The 18,072-nt window shown below is 37.6% G+C and overlaps 1 protein-coding gene across 1 annotated transcript in view; it reads right to left on the reverse strand.

Annotated features, from left to right (window-relative positions):
* The window catches only part of LOC104618406 (angiopoietin-1-like), a gene marked incomplete at its 3' end in the record, with an annotated part of 35,969 nt that extends 31,288 nt beyond the window's left edge, over positions 1–4,681 (reverse strand). The window contains exons 1-3 of the mRNA XM_010283984.1: positions 4,663–4,681; positions 4,129–4,322; positions 982–1,103 (exon numbers count right to left, since the gene is read on the reverse strand). Coding sequence (XP_010282286.1) covers positions 982–1,103; positions 4,129–4,322; positions 4,663–4,681 — 335 coding nt within the window. The remainder of the gene's footprint in view (positions 1–981; positions 1,104–4,128; positions 4,323–4,662) is intronic.
* Between the last annotated feature and the right edge of the window lie 13,391 nt (positions 4,682–18,072).

An 18,072-nucleotide genomic window follows, 5' to 3' on the forward strand; every position in this document is an offset into this window, starting at 1 on the left:
CATTCATAGAATCATAGAATCACAGAATCACAGAATCATTAAGGTTGGAAAAGACCTTTAAGACCATCAAGTGCAACCATCAAACCAACACCACCATGCCCACTAAACCATGTCCTGAAGTTCCCCATCTACACGTTTTTTGAACACCTCCAGTGATGGTGACTCCACCACCTCCCTGGGCAGCCTGTTCCAATCTTTGACCTCTCTCACAGTAAAGAAATTTTTCCTAAAATCCAGTCTAAACCTCCCTGGTGCAACTTGAGGCCATTTCCTCTCATCCTATCACTAGTTCCTTGGGAGAAGAGCCGAACACCCATCTTACTACAACCCCCTGTCTCCAGACTGAACAATCCCAGTTCCCAGTTCCCAGCCTCCTCTTCTCCAGACTGTACAATCCCAGATCCCTCAGCCGCTCCTCATAAGACTTGTGCTCCAGACCCCTCACCAGCTTTGTTGCCCTTCTCTGAACACACTTGAGCCCCTCAACATCCTGCTTGTAGTGAGGGGCCCAAAACTGAACACAGGATTTGAGGTGCAGCCTCACTAGTACCAAGTTCCCGGGGACAATCTCTCCGCTACACCTGCTGGCCACACCATTTCTGATACAGGCCAGGATGCTGTTGGCCTGCTTGGCCACCTGGGCACACTGCTGGCTCATGTTCAGCCAACTGTCAACCAGCACCCCCAGGTCCTTTTCCACTGGGCAGCTCTCCAGCCACTCCTCCCCAAGCCTGTAGCGTTGCATGGGGTTGTTGTGACCCAAGTGCAGGAGCCGGCACTTGGCCTTGTTAAACCTCATACAGTTGGCCTCAGCCCATGGATCCAGCCTGTCCAGATCCCTCTGCAGAGCCCTCCTACCCTCCAGCAGATCAACACTCCCACCCAGCTTGGTGTCATCTGCAAACTTACTGAGGGAGCACTCGATCCCCTCGTCCACATCATTGATAAAGGTATTAAACAAGATATAAGATATAGTCTTACCTGTTTTTCTCATGAATTTTCAGGATTTCGTGTGTCTGTTGTAGCAGCTGTTTCTCTAGTTTGTACGTTGACAGTGAATTTTCCAGTAGCTGAATTTCAAGTCTGGATGTTTGATTTAGCACCTTAAGGATAAAATAAAAACATTATTGTTTATATTGTCCTAGTTAGATTGTTATAGCAACATAATGCAACCGTTTCATTCTGATTTGATGATTCATCAAAAACTTTTTCTAAATCTTTTTTTAACCTCAGCTGTTCAGCTAGTGCAAATGAACTCAATCAAGTTACACTGATATGTACCAGCTGATATTCTGGCACCCTGTTTCCTCTAGAATTATACTAGGCCAGCAGAAAAAGGCAAGGTGACTGCCAAATAAGCCTTATTTCAATGGAAAAAAACAGAGGCATGCCTCAAACATGCATTCCTACAAAGCATGCTTAAACCAGAAGAGTGCAAGAGTATTTGGACTGAAGCCAGAGTGTTGCATCTGCTCTTTCGTAAACAGAGTTTCTACTTTAGCTTTCCCCTGAGTTCTCTCTCTTGCAGTGCTGGCAGAAGTCTGGTGTCTGCTTATGTTATCACTACTTGTACTCTTACATGGATTTTTAAGATGAAAGCTGTGATCCTAAATACTGCTTTATGCATTTGTCTTTCATTTTAGTGGTGATCTGTATCAATAGCACAAGTTTTACTAAGTACATCAGACCAAAAGAAGTCTTTCAGCTAGATGAAAGAGTATAGATCCTAATAAAAAATAGTTCAAAAATTGAAATAACAGTGTTTTCAAGAATGAAAGCATTAATATCAATTAATGTTAGCTGATTTTGTTGGTATTTCATCACCTGTTACATGAAGTCTGGAGGAGTATGTGTAAATTGTTTTTTTACATATGTGTGCACACAACAGCTGAGATGCAATCACTTCTGGAACTGAACATGATGCCTCTTTAATGGAACCTATCAGACCTTTCCTGGAAGAGTATTTATCAGTATTATTTATATAATATTTTCTCATGCATCCCTGATAGGAATTTGTCACAGAACATACAGCAGAAAGAATGGCGCTCAAACTCAATCCAATGCCTTATTTTTGTTTGAAATTGTTGATATTCACAGAGAAACTTGAGTTGTCCTTTTTTATAGGTACAGAGGTTGAGAAAGTTGGAAATTATCAGTATGCAGCTGTTACGTTGTTCAAGATGGATATATTTGGAAGTGCCAGGAGGCATCACCACAGTTTCAGGGGGCCTGCCAGAAATTGAAGGTGTATTATGAAGGTTGGCAAGGTATAAGAATACAGGAAAGCACTAACAGATTTCCAAAGAGGATACATCTATGGAACAGCCTAAAATATGTCAGCAGAGTTTCAGACAGAGAAGAAAGACTAAAGGGAATCAGTGGGATTTTGGATGGATCCGGGATTGGAAGGGGTCAGTGAGATTTTAAGGAGGTGGGGGCTCTATCTTCAGTCCTTCAGACTCCTCCTTATTCTGGTATGAGTACTTCTTACTGGCCTGCCTTTCTCTGCCTCGTATACTACAGACCATGCAGCTGACTACCTCCATCACTGCCAAGAGCTGTCTCTCTTCACTTTCTTGAGACACCTGCATCACTCTTTTCTGATTGATACAGAGCCAGGGACTTTCTTATACTGCTGAAAGAGGGGAGGTGGGAAATACGATCACTGAGGTGAAAGTCAGAGCAAGTACAAGGAAGAGCCACTCCTACTGATTTCTTGGATATCCCTTAAATTCTTCAGCAATAGATATAGAGGTAGGAAGTCATCCGCTCCTTCATGCAGTTGCCAGTGATACTTCTACCTTGAAGTGGTTCCTCAAAGGAAAAGTGAGACAGAGGCAACGCACATTTTGTCCCTTACCTGCTTAAGGGAGGAAAACATGAATGAGTACTCAACACTTACACCTAGGTAGGTCTTTTGGGGTATAAGAAGAGTTCATACATCTCCTTTTTCTTTACTGAACATATGATACTACAGTCCATAGGTCTTCACCTCTTACGTTTCCATTTAGATATCTTGTTGATACTGAACTAAAGATTTTCCCCAACATTTTCAGAAGTCAATATACTATTGGTGGTCATTTGAGACCACAACATTTATAAGTGAATGATGAACTATGATGAACTATTAACCAAGATGTAGAAAAAAGGTGCAGGGAACCTGTGTAAGACAGTATATCTGTCTTTCATAGTTACTGTTGTTTCTCAGTGTGTTGTAATGCAATTACATAAAAACTCCGTAATATTGTAAATGTGACTAAGGACATTAGAACAGAAAATATGATCTTTCAAGAAGTGCGTATTTTACTAGAACAAACTAAATAAATACAATACTTTAATTTCCCTGTTTTAAATGAACAGTGAATGCAGTGCAGCTGGTAATATACCACATGCTACAAAGATTGAGAGGAAGTCAGCAAAAACGAGGAAAATAAATATGCATCTTAAATTGATAAAAGAATTCAAAAGGCAAAAAGTAGTATTGATCTTTGCAATAAGCCTAGTATGAAATTGTACTCTGTGTCATGACAGTGATACTCTTGTCACTTCAATCACGGCAGTGATTTGAGTGCTAGGAATCATATGGAGATGGTTCTTTAAATTCATGTGATTTTATACATTTTTATAGTAATAACAAATACACCGTGTTTTATAAAGAAGCTGATGCTTGTCCCTCTTCACAGCTTAACAACTGCGGACATACTCTACTTTTCAGAAAGCTGGAAATATCTTCCAGAAAATAAACAAACATTCTTATAATAGTGAAGAAGCAAACAACAATGGAGATCAAAGACTGGTTTAGCCTGAAACTCGTTATTTAGCTTGACACTTGTATCATTCACAGTTGATAGCTGGGCTGTTTATTTGAAGTCAAATGCTGATTTAGTTTCCTGGACAGTCCTGCATGCCTCACACACACAGAGCTAATTGTACTGACCAAATGCAATCAAAAGACAGACACATAACAAGGGTCAGTCATCACCGCTGGTGGTACCAAGAAACAGAGTGTGAATGTTTCTTGGAGCCCTGTGTTGAAATGTTTTGTGTGGCGATGCATTAGAAAAGAAAGAGGACGGGGAAAAGTTCTCCGCAAATAGCAGCTTTTAGAAAACCACTCTGGGAACATACCTGGGTTTCAACATCCGTGAGTTTCCTCGTCTGCTCCGCTGTCTGACTGAGGAGGCTGGTCCCTATCTCGAGCATGGTGGCGGTGTGGTTCTGCACAGCATTCTGCTGCAGCTGCACCATCTCCGATTTCATGTTTTCCACAATGTAGTTCTCAAGCTGTAAAAGAGAAAAGTTTGTAGCTGTGGTATTTTTACCTGTTTAAGCATTCTGGTGACATAAGGGTACATAGCTGCCATTCTTGCCTGAAGGGGAAATTTCAGCATTCTCAGGGGGATCCCAAGTCTCTGTTACTGTTGGGGTAGGGACCTGGCTATCTGTCACAGAGCCAGAGAGTCCCAATGTTTTTCCAAATATCACGGCCTGCTCACATGAGCTGGAGCAGGCCCTGCCTGCCTCCATCTGCGTCAAGGTTGCAGTGAGCATTTGTGGTAGAGATGTCATGGCAGCTCCAAATTGACCCCCTAAAAGAACAAAGCTCACCACAGGGAAATGCTAGCTCCTACTTGTACATCATAACTTACACATGAGTCCTACCTGGCAGAGATCCAGCCATGTTCTATCACCCCTAAATTGTTCCTATTTCAGTCATTCAGCAGTATGATTTTTTACTGGGTTAGATCCCCACAAAGAGTTTCACAACTGCAGCAATGAATGCAGCATAGTTTAGCTGTGATCAAAAAACCGTAAAGGAATGGAGACACTGCCATGGTAATAAAAGAAGGAAGTTGTTGACCAAAAAACATAGAAAGCTCTTTTGCTCCTTTGCTTTTTTTGTCTTGATAGTGTTTGGCTTGCATTTGCAGTCTGTTGAACAGAATCGGAATTAGGACCCTCTAAATAAACTGGGCACTAGAGAGAGGGTCACTTTTTGTTTTGGTTTGTTTTAGTTAACATAGGCAGGGTCATTCCCTTCTAACTAGCTAGGTCCTTGCCCTGCCACAACAGACCATAAACCCAGGACTAGTCTGCAATATGACGAGATTGTTTCTTACTTATACAAGCATTGTTCTGGCAGCTTGTTTGATGTGCTCCATAACGTATTAACATAAAGGAAGGTGGCCCAGAGCATTGTTTTCAATACCTTTCACCGAAATCAGCTGGCGTCCAGCCAATTTACACACAGTGAAGATTTGTTCCTCAGTTTCATTTCGTGGCTGATCATGTTTTTTATGGTCAGCCGATTCCAGACTTAAGCAACCACTGTCTAATCTAATAATTTTAATCACATTGGACCTGCTTCTGCAGCAGTAAGCATGTTTCATTGTGAAAGGTAAGCTGCACTACTAAATAGTAAGAACCAGATGGAGTTGATTTAAAGACTGAAGAAAGGATCAGGAGTCAGATATGCAGTGTGATTAATAAGAAGGGCTGCTTTCATCTTATCTGTAAGCATTCCTGTGCTTAGGGTAACTACTGTTAGATGTTCTGATGAGCCATATCAGCTGACCTCACAAAAGATTTATTACAAATTTGATCATTTATGAGCACCTCCTACTAGTCTTAGAAACATTTTTACAGAGAAAGAACACTGCCACAATGTAAAATATTTCCTGCATAAGACAGTTGGTGGTGGTTGGTTGGTTGGTTTGGTTTTTTCACCCCAGTTTGGAGAAGTACTTAATAGCCATGATGATCAAAACCAACGTGGATGTCCTACAGATTCAGACAACAAAAACATTTGCTTGAATTGCCAGGTAACTACTCTGGGCTGGAAACCTGCAGAGTGTTTTAAGTGGCAGGGAAAATTTACTGTTGCATACTCTGGTAAGTATTAAAATGAGATTTAACAGCCAAGGAAAACTGTGCATTGCAAAACAATGTCTGCAGTGAATGTCACCATTTTCCACTCCCAGTGTAAGTTTACTCTGTTTTAGTTTATTACTGTGAGATAAATATCACAGATATTAAGCTGGTTCAAGGGAGATTTTACAGATTCATCATGTTTCTACACCACGCTTTTATGTTTAGAAGTATTTTGCCTGTATATCTCTTTCACATCAGATAATGTATTTTTAGACACCCTTCCCTTTGTTATTTTCTAACCTTTTTTTTTTTTTTTCCAAACTATGCCTTGGTTGCAAATGATCCCTATGAAAGAGCCCCACAAACCGGATGGTTGTGCTTCATGTTCTGGTCCAGATACTGGAAAACCTGAACAAGAAGTTCAAATTTCTCCTACAGCTTTCACCTCCTAAGTACAACGGTGCAGTCCATGATGGGGTACCAACACATACATTTCCTCACATCCAATTTTTTTGTTTCCAGACAGGACCATAGCATGTCTGTGGTGTGACTGTACAGTGCTTGATTTGTTAGACCACAGCTTTCTGAAATTGTCTTGCTGTACATGGGCTATGTGGTGCATGTTTCTAATGTTTGTCTGCGAAAAGCCATGCAAAATATAGTGGCTACACTTATTACACATCAGAAATTAGGTATTTTCACACATTAACAAAAAGAAACACAGATAACTGTATATATATACAAAAATACAGAAATGCATTTATATTTCTAACTAAATTTTTTGCCTGTTATTTTACTCACATTACAGAAAGGATTGTGTCTGAAAGATCTAACTGCATCTTTGTGGAGATACAGCAGGTTTTGACTAGCAAGAACACAGGCATAGATTGAGACATATCGGATAACTTGTACTTTTAATTATTGTAGGCTAACACACTCCCCATGGTATCCAGTCTTGGGCAATTGCCCTTGGTTACTCACCCTTAAAACAACCTCTGGTTGAATCTGAGATTGACTCATTATAAAAACAAAGCTGATTTTCCCATTTCAGAATTACTCATTAAATGCTTTTGTAAATATTTGGTGTTCAGTACACTGCCACAATAGTTTCTGTAGGCACATCTGAGGAGTATCAGGAGCTATTCACTCAGGCAGAGGAGGATAGCATAAGGACTGAAATAATGTATAGGTTCTGTTACATTAATTCCCCTTCCTTCCTTCACCCGTTTCTTTTAGTTTGTTCAGTATATTTATTGGTTGCAATACTAGCCTTGCTAAAATCAATGGCAAATTTCCCATTGACTTCAATAGACCCAGATTTCACTTATTATTTTTATTGCAGGAAACCAACATTTAGCAGGTTCATTATGGCCAAGTACTGAGTTTTATCTGAAGCCTTCCCTTCTTTGGAGGCTTTGTATTAAGTGTACTGAACCTTAGACTGAGCTTTCTTTGTGGTTACTTGAGAGGAATAGCATCTATTTAACAGGTGATAAAGGGATTCTCACAGGGTGGCCTCACAGAAGATGTGACGGGCAGAAACCTATTCACAGAAAGAAATTCAAGAACATTTAGGGTTTTAAGTAATTTTTTAGAACCCCCTCACCCTATAATTAAGTTAAATTCAATTTGTCCAGAGACACTGCATGAAACAGTAAATATATAATGCATGATGAATACTCTTCAGGTGAATCTACATTTACATTAGGATTTTCAAATCCTTATGTTACTTTTTCTTCTTAATTTAGTTACTTTTTGTTGCAAAAGTGGAACAGAATTCTTTTCTGCATTCCTTTTTGCATTCTTTTCCCCCCATCCTACCCCTTCTACTATGTGACTTTCTATAGTGCGTTGACGTCCCTGTTACTAATTCAGCTGCATCTGCTTTCGGTAGACTCGTTATATTGCACAGGAGTTTTCAGTAACGCAGAATTACTGGTGGGATGCATAATAATTTTATAACATTCTCAGAAATAAAACTGTCAGAACGTTCAGTGTTATTGTTTAATAAACATTCCAGACAATTATGCATTAAAAGTATCTAGCTTTTTCTGGACAATGTTTATTGAATAATCTTAATAAAAACCACCCAAACACTAATAGAACTATTAAAAAGGAAACTGTAACCTAGGGGCTAAGTAAATGGTAATAGTTTGTGGCAGATGGCTTATAAATAAAATAAGAGCTTTTTCTTTTACTTTGATCAAGTAATGTCGGTCCCATGTAATTATATGGTAAAGACTGCTATGATATCCAGATGACATTAGGTTTTCATACAGTGCCTTAGATCAAGAATGCAAGTTAAAGTAACAATAGACTGTTCTCCCTCTCCTACCATTAACCATATATTGCACATCATTTAGAATAATAGAAAGACAATGCACCAGCGATATTTTGTAAAACCTGTTTTGTCTTTTCTTGCTCTGCATACCTGAAGATGTATTAGTAACACTATACCACAACAACCAACCAAAGTTCTTTTCTTCTTTCTTTGTTTTCCTGTCTGAAGGAGGGTCATACCTCCATACACTGACAAACTGCCTCGGGGAGGCAGATATAAAAGTGACATTTGATCTAATTTGTATATTATAAATATGTGAACATCCTTAGTTGAAATAAGCTGGAAGAAGTTGAAATATATAGAATACCATAGGATTTCTTTGACTTTTGCAAAAGCCAAAGGAGTTAGGAAGAAGTTTATCATGAAGAAAAGTGATTTTATTTCTGTTGAAATAAATATAAATATAATCTAAAATATAAAAATAAATATAATATAAATATTTCTATTTCATTGAAATGGCCAACATTGCATGCACTTTAAAAAAATAGCACCTTCTATGAACTATTTGTCAATGAGAAAAGATTGATAAAACAACAAATTCACAATGAAGCAGCCTTCATGTGTTACAAATTCTAGGAGTAGAGACTAACCAGAATACATCCTTCCACTATTTCTGGCCATCTGTGATCAGTGGGAATCAGGGGAAATTAACACGGATGGCACATAAAGGCAATGATTAATGCTCAAATGTAAACACAATAACCTGCACCTGATTTGGAACAACCTTACCTGGGCTTTAAGCACATCAAGGAAAGTGCACATCAGCCAGAAAAAAACCTGTGGGTATACCATCAAATAGCCAATGAAGATGACTACTTTTCCAAATCTATCCTCAATTAGACTTAGTAGGATTGCAATATAGATTGCACCAAAGGAGAGAAGAAGTGATCTGTTTGAGGAAGAAACTTCCTCAGATCTTGGGTAACTGATTATTTGCATTACAGGATGCGTACTGATAATTCCAGTGAATTTATGAAATCAACCATTGCTGAGCTAAAGTGAAAGCTTTAAATGACTGGTACACAAACTGGACTCACAGAAAGGTTTGTTGGAATATGTAGTATACAAAGCTTTCACAAAGAAATCATTGGTTATGAAATATACATAAATATTTTGGGGTTTCTATTCTAAAAGGAACGAGAAATGTAATCCAGCAACTCTATATGTAGCCAAACAAACATGTTTGAGGAAAGCTGCCTATAGAAACTATAAAAACTGGCTATAGCTGTCTATAGAAACTGGATATAGAAAACTGGATATAGAAACCAAACTTTTTGGGTTTTTTTAATGCAATCTACCCAGACTTCTAACCTTAAGGTAGCAAGGAAATAAGCCTGTTAGTTTTGCAATTGCCCCTTAATGACAGTAAATATTTGCTTAACACTTGTGCAATTCATTATTCTGTACTTGTTTCTGCAGTGTCATAGTTTTCAGTAATATTGCAATTAATAATTTTTGATGTCTTACTTAGATATTTTTTATATCTTAACTCTAAATCACAATATTTTGTTTTTCCAAATTCTATTCCTGACAGAGAAAGAAAGAGTTACTTTCAGAGTGTGTATATCCTCCTAAACTACTCCATGTTGAAATGAATATATGCATTTCTGAACTGAAACATTCCATTATTTTTTCCAAACCAAATGTTCCAAACACATCAAGGATACTTTTCCTTAAATCCTTGAATCCTTGAATGTCTCAATCTTTGGCATTTCATATGTTTACTATCTGGCTATAAAGTGTAATTATTAGACACATTTAAATTGCCATCAGGAAAAATTGAACTTGGTTTTATAGCAACCTTCATTTAAAGTGTACTATGAATATAGAAGTATCTGTTAGATAGTTTAAAAATAAATAAAAAAATACATCAGGTTTTCCTCTTCAAATAAACAAAAAGATGACCAGACAACTTTTTGTCAGAAGTAGTCAGGGATAACAGATGTAAGAGATTATTCCAAAACACAGGAAGTAATCTTTCTGCTGCATTCAGCATCAGCAAAGTGTCTGCAGGAGTTTTGTCTCCAGTTCTGAATGTTGCAATTCAAAAAAGAGGTACTTTATTTTGGAAGAGTGTATGGAAGACAAAGAATGGTCATAAATCTAGAAAATTGAAAGACTTAGGAACGTTTAGCTTAATAAGAAGACTGACAAGAAAATAACTGAGTAGAAGGACATAAAACTGCAAAGAGAAAGAGAATAACCTGGTTTCCACATCCATGAAGCTGCAGTAAGTGAAGTTTTACTTTTACATATCAGGGGAAAAGTCTTCTAACAAGTAATAAAATACTGATAAAGATTCTGTGGGAAAACTGTGAGAACTCCATCACTGGGGGTCTTAAAAGAATACTTTAGGTAAAGATCAGGCAGATTACATGGTATTTTGTGGTTCTTTCTAGTTCTATTTTCTCATTTTTCTCAGGTGTTTTATTACTTTACTTCAGACCTAAGCACCTGGACTCAATAACTGGAATAAAAATCTATAGTAAAATCTCCACTGGAATGAGAAGAGGTATGGAAAATTCATCTCCTAATGAAACTTTTGGAAGGAAGTAAATAAAAAAGAGGAGTCTCCTGAGTTAAAGACACAACAAATTAAAAAAAAACCAAAACCCACACATAGTATGAACCAGCTCTGAAACTATAAATTGGCAGCACTGTATTGTATTCAAGTTATTTCTATTAGGTTGCTTTAGAAACTACAGTCTCTGAAAATCAGTGAAGTTGTGGAGACTTGAGCTTGTGTCAGTGGTAGCCTGGCATCTCTGTATCACGTTATGTTACGCAGTAAATACATAAAATATAATAGGCAATAATAGATGATGATGGTGGAATAATACACTGTATGGTATCCCTCTGGAATCTTGGGAAACTGGAAGCAAAAATATTTCTATTAAGCATTGTATTTTAATATGAATAGAAATAGTCCTTACTACACCAGTCAAGACAAGATATGGGGTACACAGAGTTCTTTAATCCAAGATATCAGAAGACTTCCCCAGTTAAGTTTGCCCAATAGCATAATATTCAATATATGGGTAATTTATGGGAGCAAGAAGGTTGAGTTTCACCTCCTCACGAAGTATCTGGCATATCAAAGACAGTGTATTGACCTAGGCCAAGTATTGATTGGACTGGCCTGATAATTCAATCTGAGCCTGCTACTAAGGCGTCTTCAATAAATCTTTGCAGTTTGTTTTCATAGTTTTATATCACCCTAAAAGCTTGCCGGCTTCCAGACTAAAACCAAAAATAATTTGTATAAATCAAATTTATTTGTCATTTCAAATGTTATTAATTACAATTATTACAAAAGCATGCAAAACACTTTAAGACTCAATTTCAATTTTATATGAATATTAGATCTCTCTCAGTTTTTTAAACTTAAGGCTTAATAAAGTCGATAAGCAGCATAACTGAGAATCATATCAAATGTGATTAAATGGTCCCATAAGGAAACTACTTATAACAACTAAATCAGGACAATATGTTCCTATTTTCTACTGATTAATAGTATTTCTGGTTCAAAGAATTATCCAGTTTTATGTTAACCTTTACAAATTTTATTACAGCATCAACTGCATTTTTTTTTCTCGATCTAACTTTCCAAACCATTTAATTCTATAAACTAAATGCATTTATGATTATACAGTTGACTGCAAATGTGAACCATCCCCAATATACACTGAAGGGGAAAGAATAACTGTAGGAAAGGCAACATCTGCAATCTTACCCTAAACAAATCAACAACTGGGAGGGTATTTTAAAAAAATCTTTCTATTAAAGTGCGGAACTAATCAATTTCCTCTGGCAAAGATACTTTTGGTGAGGAGTATTTTTCAAAATGACTAATTTCGTAACAACTTCTGTGTAGAAGAATATTTAAACACCTTATGGCTCATTCCTGAAGATAGACATACAACTTATAATCAAAATTAGCTCCACTAAAATATCTTCTCACTACATTACATACGGTTCTTGAAAAATGTAGTCTTAAACTGCATAATACTTCTGGTTGCTATATTGCACTGCCAGCTTATAGCTAAATTTTCAGTGAACCTGGGAAGCTGTAGTATAGTTTGGAATCTATATATAACTTTTCATTTGCGCTATAGGAGGTAGCATAATGTTTTAACATTGTATTACTTAACCTATTTTTAATTCTGCTTGGTGTCTTACTTTCATCACTATGACATATGAGCACATGGTTGGTATTCTGTGTATGAAAACACTTTTCCAAGACAAGTTGTGAAATTAAGACTCAACTGCATTACATTCTAGTCTTTGCACAAGTTTCTTCTTTCTGTAGTAAATATGACAGAAGGGGAATCTCTTTATTCAATGCCATTGAGCTCTGCCTTCAGCTCTTTGGTTCTCTATCTTTTGTCCTCCCTGATAAAGAAATCACAAATTCTTTATATTACCATTTGTCTGCCTTTCCTGGGTAGGTTATAACTTCCTTGAAGATTACCCTTCTGTCTTTCATCAGTGTCTGATAGAAAGTCTCAAATTCAGATGAACACTCAGGACAATATATTACAATGATGACTGCCAATAATCTACAGTCTTAATTTGGGATCTTTTTTGAAAGCATAAATAAGAAGTTTAGATGCACTGAAACTAGTGGAAGTACTGCAATTTCAGTAGATATGGGGCTACAGCAATGCAAGGAAAATCCCTGGACCATCAAGAACCTTCCCCACTGTTCCAGGCAACTACATTTTTTTACCATTAACTCAGAGAAGTCCACAAAACATCCACTCCCTGCATCCCACCAGTCTTAAAACACTCAGCAGAACTCATGATCTGTGCACTATGCATTCACATCCTCCATGTGTGAGCTTCTATCATAAATAACCTACTGGTGAGGCAAACTGAAATTGATCTCATATAATCTGCCAGGTGACAGGGGATAATTCAAGCTTCCTAAAATTTCAGCATTACCAGAAATGTAGATCTTATTGTGTACTCCCTGTCTGTGATGCCTATGATGTTTCACAGGCACCTGGTAAGGACTGAACCATGGTAGGATTTTTGCCTTGTCCAAAATCAGATGAAGTGCAGGGCCAGTGATCCTTGTGGCCATGATTAATGTTCATGTGGCTAACTTTACCTCAAAACACAGGGAAAAATGGAAGCAGAACACATCTGCAGTGATAGGGTGGTTCATGGTCTGCTTGATGGCAGCGCATGCTGCTACCGACTTCTGACTCTCAGTGAAGCCTTTGATAAGCTAGAGCACCTGAGCATACAAGGTGTTTGTTAGCAGACAAGATCCCTCACCTCCGCATATCTTGTTTAGTGAAAAATGTTAAAAAGAATCCTATCTACACTACACAGAATGAGACTATCTTAATCAAGAGGCCTGTTCTTTTCTCCTCCTTTCCCGTGTCTAATAATGACAAATATTATTTTATTTTTCTTTACATCTTTTGTTCAGCATTTGGCTTCAACACTGTGATTCCAGTTTATATTGAAGACTGATGTTCTTGTCCACTGATACCTAATACAGCAAAGAGCAAAACCTCTATGTGCTATAAAACCCATTGCCCTACAAAACCCAGGGAGGTAGAGGTCTGAAATCTGCTGAACTACTTCAGACTGTCAGCAATGAATATCTAGACAATAGTTTATATATTCTCACACACAGTATTTATGTGCATAGATTTACATGAGTGTAGGCATAATAACTCTCTTAAATTACAGGTTATAAATGTAGGTAGACAGTAATATTCATTTGTGCCCTATAAAGTTTGGCTATATTTATGGTTCTTAACTTTTATCACATTAATGTGGGCACAGCAGTTTAATGATAGATATTCTGGACACATGAAAATGTTTACCTTAGTTTTACTACAGACATTAAAAAATGATACTGATACACTTCTGCTGGAATAACTTTATAATTTTAAGGCATAAATGAATGAAATTTCCAGAAATACCTGTGGCAGTAAACTAAGAACTTCTGTTTCCCACAGGACTATTAAAAAGTTAACTACTAGTACAAACTCTAACACCTTTTCTTTCCATTGTTGAAATTCTATATATACCCATTAATCTGTAAGTTCCTCCAGACATATCTATAATTCTCAGGATTATAATAAATGTGTAACTCTGCATACTGGGGAGATGGTCCTGCCAAAATATGTGCCACCCCAGCAAATTTAGGTTCTTCCTGTACTGATGGAGCTGATTGCTTGAATACATGTCAAACAATGAATTAAAATGTCTAAATAAAATTGTTGCCAGATACTCCCTTCCAATAATTACTAAAATGAGAAACATGCATAAAAATCTCAGGCTGAAATTGCTATGTGTCCAGTATACATGTACATATATTTACATACGCACATACATGTATGTATATATAAAATAAGGATGACTTCATTCCACTAAATAGGTTATAAAAACTCTGTTTCAGAAGCAGCAACGGAAAGGTCTGAATTGCACTAAACCACATAATGAAATACTAGGTACTTAAATTAGCTTGCAGAAAAGACTATGAAACTTAATAAAACAGAAGTGCCTTGGTTTATCTGAAGTGGCATAGTTCAAGATATATATCCTTTTATGGCTTTAATAATTGTATAGAAAGATAAGACCTTTTTTATAGGAAATATGAGAGCAGCTAAAGCATAAAAAGACGATCCTGGTCTCCCTTTTCATTAATTCCTCTAGGGATTTTGAAAGGGAGCAATCACTGGTTTCCTTTAAGTAAAGGTGTGCTAATGCAATCTCCTTCATCCCCTGTTGTCAGAGGGAGATTCAGGATACGATTATGGGGATCGATTCCTTGCTCCAGTTTTCTTCTTAAATGCCACAGCCTCTGAGTGAGAAATGTAAAACTGCAGATTTCTCTAGGGAGCTCATACACTGGGAGTAAGTATTATCATTTCAATTAGCTGTTAAAGGAGTAACCGCACTGGAGTTGCAATGATGAGGAGTAGAATCAGGCTTGTCTGTACGTAACACTGAGCAGAAACTCAGTAGTAGCGACAAGAAAATTGAGTTGAAAATCTCTTCTTTTACTCTAATTCTGTAGAATAAAAGCTGGTCCAAACATATTTAAATTTAGGGAAAATTTGAAAATTTAAACCTTTTAGAGATATTCCTGCATTTAAGTCACTGTAAAAAGGAGACAAATGGAATGGTGGAAGATTGTCCCTCCTAAAGCCTTGCTTTAGGAGCAACATTTTTCCCCTTTTTTTTTTCTAGGACCTGGCAAGAATATTCCCTCCTACTTCAGTTTATCATAATCACAACTCTTCCTGGAAGCCAATGTTATTGCGAGGCATTCCTTTGTAAGCCACGAAATCATGAGCTAAAGCGGGGAGGTTTTCAACCGTCAGTTTCATTATCTGTTAATTCGTTGTCAGTAGTTTCTCGTTCTCTGGCTGATGCACATTTCCTATTGCTGGTGTTGCCTGAGACAGGACACATAAGTTCATAGATGAACGACGATTATGTAAGTGCATAAGCACACCTGCAGAACAACAGATGTAGCAAATGATAGACAGAGAAAGAGGGGCATATATTAGAAACGAATTGCTAGACAAAGAGATGGGCAGTTTGTATGCAGCAATTTGAAAACACATCTGGTTTTACAACGGAAAACAGAAGCTACCAGACATGTATTTGCAAATGTTATGCTTAACAACCAAGTTAGAAACAATTAGACATGAATGGTCTAAGATTCATGCATGTTCAATATAGATTCAAAGAATTATACTAAAAGTGAAGTGAAATGCTTTTAATTATTTTTTAACAGCAAGAAACTGTTTGGATGTATCTTTTGGACAATCTAAACGTTAATATCTTCCCAGTGATCCCAGGCGTGCTGGCACCCGTGGCTGCTCCCACAAACGCATTCCCAGCGAGGCGGCAGGGTGGCTGTCAAGACTCACTCTCTCACTGATTAAGTTGCTACTTTTGTTTGCAAATTTCCACACAGTGTCCCTGTGCCCAAAGTGATAACGATCACAGTCATTTCCGATTCGTAATCCAGGAACATGTACTGGCCCTTGCCCTGACGGAGCTTCACAGTTCACAAATACAAAGTGACAGTCCTTTTGGCATGATTAATGTAGTGAAAACACAGAGCAATGAATCAAAGATGAGACACACCGGTTATTTCAAGTCCATCCTTCACTCAGATCTTATATGAATTCCTATCATTTATCATTGGTTTTGCTTTCTTGATCTTCCTTCTACAATACTTTTAATTTTACAGTAAATCCCAAGTAGGTCATGTATAACAATAAGACTAATGTTTTCTTGCCAAGTAAAACTGCATTCAGAAGGATGGTTTTGTAATAACTCAGAAGCATTTACAATGTAATCAAAAATACGTTGAAGAAACCAACATATCAGAATAACAGGACTATTAAATAAAAGGAAAATACCCCAAGCCTTTAAAACATGTTGTAACTCTTCAGAATCAGAGATGACCAAGGCTCAAAATCAAATACAGATATTCCTAAACTTTCAAGTATTCAGATTCAGGATTTTAATTCAATCTCATTTTCATAACGATAGCCATGTGGTACTGTTCTTCTCCCTCAGGGGTAAGGAAAAATATCTGTTGTACCAACTTTGTAGTTGCTGTACGTAAGTGCAATCTTTCAGGTCATTAGTCTACCCACATGTGCAGAACACATAGGAATTAGGAGAACATTTCTCATGGCTACAGCTATTCGAGTGAAAGACGAATTGACATCAATAATGCTCATATCTATCACACTTTGTACCATAATAGTAGAGAATAAAGTGTTCAAGAGTCCTTAGGAAAGGCTGGCTGATGTTTCACTGAGGTGTAGGTCGCAGTTACGTTAATAGTTATACATTCTGCCCATTATCTGGCAATAACATTCATGCCCTCTAGTCAGAACATTATAGCATGGCAATTTCTTCAGTACTGAAAACAGATGAAAAACCTTGTCAGGCACTAAAAGAATGCTGTGACTGTGGCTGTAATCATACTCTCATCTGTTGCTCCCAGAGGACCCAAGAAAACTGTATCAGTTACTGCAAAGCACATCAGAACCCCTCCTCCACCGGCAAACCCCTGTGCGCGGAGCACGGAAAGCCTAAATATAAGCCATGCAAAAGTCAGGAGTAAATGTTCCAGGATAGGTGTTCTCTTTTTCAGGACACAGGTTTCCATCCCTGGTATTGATGCTGATGGAAACAGCATTAACTCTATGCCATGCCTGAAGGTCTGATCTCAGGGGAGAGCACAGTGGTAGAGCCAACAGCCACACAGGAGACCCGTAGGGTACCCGGCCAGGAAACCCCTGATTCCCCACATCCAGATTCTCATCTGGATCCAATTCCTTCCAGTCAGGTAATGCTGTGGTTTCATTTCCAGGAGGTCAAATAATGTGGGGTTAGGACACATACGGATTTATCTCTGGAAAAAACCCCGTATGATCCTCTACTGGGATGACACAGGAAGGTTAGATAAAGTCTGGAATCCTGACAGATTAAAGTCCACGGAGTTTTTGCAGTTAACCTCAATTTGGCTAGGATTTCACCCCGGAGACTTCACTTTCCTTTTTGACTTTCAGTTCCAGAACAGGTAAAAATATATTCCCAAAGCCAACAGGAATGCTGTTATTTTATTATTAATTAGCTGTCTGCAATTCTAATCTGCTCTGAAACCAAACATCGGGGATAGTCATTTTACTGTAAACCTACTAACATGCTATCCAAGGTTATCTTCTTGTGAGAAGTGTGCTGTTAACATTAGTGCAAGCATGCACATAGGGATTATTAATCATTATTACATTTGGACTAAACTGCTAGCTTCTAGACATGAAAAGAAAGCTAAAACACAAGTGCTTCTGTTCCGCTTGAAATAA

Source organism: Phaethon lepturus, unplaced genomic scaffold (assembly GCF_000687285.1).
Source record: "Phaethon lepturus isolate BGI_N335 unplaced genomic scaffold, ASM68728v1 scaffold3703, whole genome shotgun sequence".
In the NCBI taxonomy this organism is placed as follows: domain Eukaryota; kingdom Metazoa; phylum Chordata; class Aves; order Phaethontiformes; family Phaethontidae; genus Phaethon; species Phaethon lepturus.